We start from the raw sequence: 6496 nt of genomic DNA on the forward strand, positions 1-6496 counted from the left end.
AATGGAGGAATGGGCCAACATACCAGCAACAGTGTGTGCCAACCTTGTGAAGACGTACAGGACACGTTTGACCTCTGTCATTGCCAACAAAGGATATATAACAAAGTATTGAGATGACCTTTTGATATTGACCAAATACTTATTTTCCACCATAATTTGCAAATAAATTCGTTCCAAATCAGCCAATGTGATTTGTCTGGATTTGTTTTCTCATTTTGTCTCCCATAGTTGGTCTACCTATGATGCCAATTACAGGCCTCTCTCATCTTTTTAAGTGGGAGAACTTGCACAATTGGTGGCTGACTAAATACTTTTTTGCCCCACTGTATATACTCACAGTTCTTTCTGCAAGATGAGCAGTTTATGACCATCAATTAACATCACTATGAATGTTTGTTCTTGCATTTTTTTTAGATTGTACATATACCGATAGGCCTTAACATTATGACTAGGGATGCACTGATACCGGTTGTTCGGTATCGAGTTTCAAGTACCGATATTTATCTTTCGGTACTAGCTGATCACAGTACTACCAGGAAGCCAGGCGGCGTGTGATTACCCGATTGCCCGGGAAGCAGGCTCGATGCTGTTTGGCCAGCTCAATATTGATTGGCCGGGAAGCCGGCTTCCCAGCCGATCAGCGTTGAGGCGGCTGTTTGGCCGGCTTGATGCTGATTGGCCTGGAAGCTAATTTGACAAGGGCCAAATTGTGATGGCTAGATGACGGGGTTAGAGTAACTCCAAAACTGCAGCTCATGTGGGAAGTTTCTCAATCTGCAGTTGTCAGGACCTACCAAAAGTGCTCCAAGCAAGGAAAACTGATGAACCAGCGACAGCGTCATGGGCGGCCAAGGCTCAGTGAAGGCTGGTCCTTGTAATCCAATAGAAGGAGCTATTGTAGTTCAAATTGCTGAAAAAGTTCATACTTTTTCTGATTAAAAGGTGTCTGAACACCCAGTGCATCACAGTTTGTTGCATATGGGGCTTTGTAGCCGCAGACTGGTCAGGGTGCCCATGCTGAGAATCAGAACTGGACCACGGAATAATGGAAGAAGGTGGCCTGGTCTAATGAACCATAGTTTCTTTTACATCATGTGGATGGCCGGGTGCGTGTATGCCACTTACCTGGGAAAGAGATGGCACCAGGATGCACTATGGGAAGACGGTGGAAACAGTGTTATGCTTTGGGCAATGTTCTGCTGTGAAACCTTGGGTCCTGCCATTCATGTGGATGTAACTTTGACACATAACAGTTACCTAAACATTGTTGCTGACCAAGTGTATCCCTTTATCGAAACGGTATACCTTGATGGCATTAGCCTCTTTCAGAAGCATAATGCGCCATGCCACACTCCACAAATGGTTCAAGAATGGTTTGAGGAACACAACAATGAGTTTGAAGTGTTTGCCTGGCCTCCAAATTCTCCAGATCTCAATCCAATCAAGCACAAGTGGGATGTGCTAGAAAAACAAGTCCCATCCATGGAGGCCCCACTTCGCAACTTAAAGGATCTGCTTCTGATGGATTGGTGCCAAATACCACAGCATACCGCCACAGGTCTAGTTCAGGTAATGCCTTAATGGGTCAGGGCTGTGTTGGAGGCAAATGGGGGACCTGCTCAACATTAGTCGGGTAGTCTTAATGTTATGGCTGAACGGTGTATATTAGAATTCTTTTACTGTCATCAGTAAATACTTCAAGGGTGGCTATATCACTGGGATCTGTACAGATTAAACTACAGCACAGGCTTTGGAAGGTGAGAATGGCTGATTTATAATAGTCATATAAAGCTGTGCTGAAAATATAGCAGTTTTGTGAGAAGATGATCACTGCGCACGTTTTCTTTTTACCGTCGCCTTCAACTCGAAAAGAAAACTGTATGCAATTACCTTTAGTTTCTGATTCTGATTTTAATCATAAGATATAATCATTGTAATAGGGGGCATAGCTGGAGCTGCATCCCGAATCACAAGTGCTATGGCCAAAGGTGTAGCAGCCATTACTATGGATGAAGAATACCAGCAAAAGAGGAGAGAAGCCATGAACAAACAGCCAAGTGGCATCAGGGAAGGTCTTACACGTGGAGGCAAAGGCCTTGTGTCTGTAAGTAAAATGTTCCTTTTGACTGACCATAAACATTACAGAAAAATAAAATTATTTTGTATTGTTTTTGATATAGACTTATTTAACAATGTGAATCATAATATAAATGTGCAGAATGTATAACCCTTAAGAGCCAAACCAACGTCCCTGTTCACTGAATTATGTATAATTATAATCTATCAAAAAATAATATTCAGACAGCAAATTTTAAATGGTTTAAAGAAACATATTCCATAACCTCATCTGTCTCTGGCAGCTTATTATTTTAACCAGTTGACATCTGGGGTGTTAAACCCCCTTCCCATCCAGGCCATTTTTCAGTATTCAGCGCTGCGGTACTTTGACTGACATTTATTCCGTCATGCAGCGCTGTACTGAAATGAATTTTATACCCTTTTTTGGGGACACATAGAGCTTTCTTTTGGTGGTATTTATTCACCACTGGGGTTTTTATTTTTTAATAGGGAAAAACTACAGATTTTTTTTTAAAAAAACAGTTCCCCCTATATTAAATTCTAAAACATTTATTATTACCAAATTTTTGGGTAAAATATAAAACACTGGGTCACGTCGGGTAAAGAGACACCAAACATGTCAAGCCTTAAAATTGCGCATGCGCGCGAAACCTCAAAAAAACTAATTCACTTGTTACAGGATTATATTGTTGACATCAGATATGACTTTAACATAATTTCGCCTCTAAGGTTACCAGCAGCCAGATAAGATTGTCCCATAGAGGGCATAAAATGAATGGGAGGCTAGGTGTGGCCATACCCTGTCACCCAGGACACATGCCCTAAGATTTTTTATAGTAATTGCTGCTGTCATCTCAAGTTTGACCCTGTGGACAAAAATACTTAATTCGTTGCTGAACTTTGATTCTGAAATGTGATTTTTCATTGTACATTTTCTTACACCTCCACTTGTAACTGTATTTTCCTTTTTAAAATTGTGTTGACTAAATCATTTAGTTCATTAGAAAATCTGCAGATTTTGAAGGGACCCTTTCACTGAACGAAAAATCCCCATGTGCCTCTAAAGCAGAAAATATATAATTACCTGTCCTGCCGCCCACACCTCTAAATACCACCCTGCTGAAGACAAATCGGTGGATGAAGTTTCTTCTAAAACTGACACTTCAGGGTGTCTTAGTCTCCTGTGTGCCTGGCAGCACTCACTCGTCTCGTTCCTCCTGCCAATCCCAACGTCACTCCAGGACACAGTAGGATCAGTGAGCACTGTGATGGATGGGAAATAGGCATTCTCAGAAGTGTTGGTTTTAAAAGAAGGTGCACATAGGGAAGACAGCAAATAAAAAAAAGAGATGACATAATGATATACAAGCCCAACATCATTTCCGCCTAGGTGATCAGGCATTCCCTTGGTCTTTTAAGACCCTAGTAACATCCCTGGTAAATGTTGTTGGTCATTAGTAGATCTGCACTGTTTCAAATCAGCTTGGCACATAGAGCCTTATCGAATGAAGAGTGCTTGTTCTTAAGTGCTATTTAAGTACAGTTTACCAGATTTATTAGATCAATTTAGTATGTAATGAGTTTTGATGTTGGCAGGAAGATGTATTATCAGTATCCACACGAGTGACTGGTGGTCAGTTTTTTTTGTAATATGTTCCAAACCATCTCCTGTTTGACCTTTGCTCTTATTTCAAAACTACATTCTTCAGAAATGTTTAGTTGCTGGCACTTGCAAATGGCATTCGTCAGCAACATGCCTTTATATTTGAGTCATTATTTCTTTTCTTTCTTTAGGGCTTTGTCAGTGGTATAACCGGGATAGTAACAAAGCCAATTAAAGGTACAGTTTGTAATTCTGCTACAGAAATAATGCTGTATGGATTTGAGTGGCAATGTTCTGACATTTACCTAATGTATTTCCTAGGTGCCCAAAAGGAAGGAGCAGCAGGATTTTTTAAAGGTGTCGGCAAAGGATTAGTGGGGGCTATAACCAGGCCAACAGGAGGTATAATAGATATGGCCAGCAGCACATTTCAGGGCATCAAGAGGTAAATCTTTGTATATTGTTATGTATTTTTTTTTAAATATTGAACCAGGCTGTGGAATTATTGCTACTTCTATAGTACAGATACATACAACACATAGAATAGTAATATGCCTGTGTTTTTATAGTAAGGTGAACATTTCCTGCCATATTAGGGGCTGAACTTAGAGGATGAAATGGTTTAGTACGTGTTATTTTAGAGCCTTTCTCCACTGCAACTGAGTTAACCGTTTGATTTTGACTAGGGAGATTCTGTAAAGCACTTTTGTTTACCTGATTCCAGCTCCCACTGGCTCCAAGACTGGTGCCCTCATCCCCCCCCACACACACACACCACACACACACACTTTGGTGGCCAGAGGTATGCTTATGTCATCACACCTAATACAAAATCTATAGCCCTGCATGATACATGAGGGCACTGAGGGACATTCCACCACAAGCGGGGAGGGGAAAGAGGTGGGCATGAACTGCTGGTGAGCAGCGATAAGGTAAGTTAAACTGTTTTATAGAACTCCCCTTGACAAAAACAAGCATTTACCCCTTGCAATGTGGAGGTTGCCCCGCTCCATGGATAGTTTTGTTTTGTTTTATAGGCTTTAATAAATCTTGTGTATACTCATTATGCTCAGTGTAATGTACAGTATGGTAGAAGAGGTACTTATATTACTAGATAAGGAACAATTAATTTACTTGCACCTTTTCTTCACAGAGCTACAGACACTTCTGATGATGTAGAGAGTCTACGCCCTCCTAGGTTTTTACACGAAGATGGTGTTATAAGGCCATATAGGATGAGAGAAGGTGCAGGAAGCCAAATGCTACAGGTGATGAGAACTGAATTAAACAAAACTCATGCCAATATCTAAAGGCACAAATATCAGTTTTAGTATAAAGTATACTATGTCGTAGTATACATCAGTTATAAAGTGTAAAAGAAAAAGTAACTAATAAAAAATTCTGCTACAGGTCAAAGTTTTTATACAATAGTATGTGTTGTATTATCCTGCCTAGTATATATTTTATTATGGTTTTACAAAATTCTTTAAACCTAAACCAGTATAACATTTAGTATATACATATTTTATTACTGTTAAATATGATTGTTTTAGTACATTTATCTAGGAGTTTTCAGTCCAAATGAAGTTTTGTGCTTTAAAGCATAACTAGCATACTGAAGGGAAAAAAGCTAATTTGCAGTAGTTATACTGCAAGGATAAGTTGTGCATTTAGTGGTACATCTAATAGTTTGCTTAGTATAAAATCATTGGAGAAGGACAAACACAAATTCCTTTCCTGATGTGAGGGAGATTCTTCTGCTTGGACGTTTCTTCTCTGCTGCAAGATTATATTTAAAAAGACAACGTAAGGGCTTAGCAAACTTTGTGACATGGTACTGTTACAGACAAAAACCCACGGTTCTCCAATTCTGTTGAAAAATGCCTAATTGCCTAACCCTTGAAGTATTTTGCAGTGTATGAATCCCAACTGCCTGGATTCAATACTGTCACCATGCACCAATCATCAGGTAAATCAGCCCTTACATATATGGGAGACTCCGGAAATTAAAAAATTTCTGGAACAGATCAGATTTTCCTAATGCTTCAACTATATTGATTTCCAGTTTTACTATCACATCTCTAATCAAGCATAGGCTTTACTGTCTCAATGACATTGTAGCATTAAAAATTATTATAATGCTATAATTTCAGTGCAGCAATGTCTACCAAGAATAAGAAGGTTCTTAGAAACCTTCTAATACACAGTAACCATAAAAGAAAGCTTCCTGTTCCTTTCCTTACAGAGCAGCAGAATGAGAGCCAAAGGGGAGAGGGCCGTAAGTAGCAGATGACTGTGCTAGAGCTAGTTCTAGACATTACTGTGTGTGGGCACAATACACTTGCCCAGTGGCATCTTTGTGATCTCAGCATATAATAATGTAGGCCCATATCACACGTAGTATATGTCTAAAGGATGCTGAAATATTCCTTTTTTTCATGGAATTTAAATACATTTTTAATGGCATAGTATCTGTTCATGTTTCCTATAAATCTCCATGTTCAGTTGGCATTTAATCGATCATTCATTGTTTATTTTTATTGGTTTAAACCTATGCTTTTATTGCATATCAATGCACTTATGTTACTTTTTTGTTCACATTTTAAATACTTGTACTTAAAAAATAAACACATATATAAACAAGACATGTTCTTATTGTGTTCAGACATAACCCTTTGTCCTAACATTCAGTTCTTGTATTTCTTTTTAGGTAAAATTGAACATGTCATATTTTGCTAATGATTAATCTTATCCAATAATGCTTGTCTTAAAGCTAAAGTCTGTGTTACTGTAAAATTTTAAGCCTTGCACTCT

General features: G+C 38.9%; 1 protein-coding gene across 1 annotated transcript in view; it reads left to right on the top strand.

Moving 5' to 3' along the window:
• VPS13A (vacuolar protein sorting 13 homolog A) overlaps positions 1-6496 on the top strand; it is a 153452-nt gene that overhangs the window by 124761 nt on the left and 22195 nt on the right. The window contains exons 65-68 of the mRNA XM_018558253.1: positions 1941-2104; positions 3874-3919; positions 4004-4127; positions 4836-4950. Of these exons, the coding sequence (XP_018413755.1) occupies positions 1941-2104; positions 3874-3919; positions 4004-4127; positions 4836-4950 (449 nt within the window). The remainder of the gene's footprint in view (positions 1-1940; positions 2105-3873; positions 3920-4003; positions 4128-4835; positions 4951-6496) is intronic.

The sequence above is a fragment of the Nanorana parkeri genome, unplaced genomic scaffold (assembly GCF_000935625.1).
Source record: "Nanorana parkeri isolate BGI_ZX_2015 unplaced genomic scaffold, ASM93562v1 scaffold328, whole genome shotgun sequence".
In the NCBI taxonomy this organism is placed as follows: Eukaryota; Metazoa; Chordata; class Amphibia; order Anura; family Dicroglossidae; genus Nanorana; species Nanorana parkeri.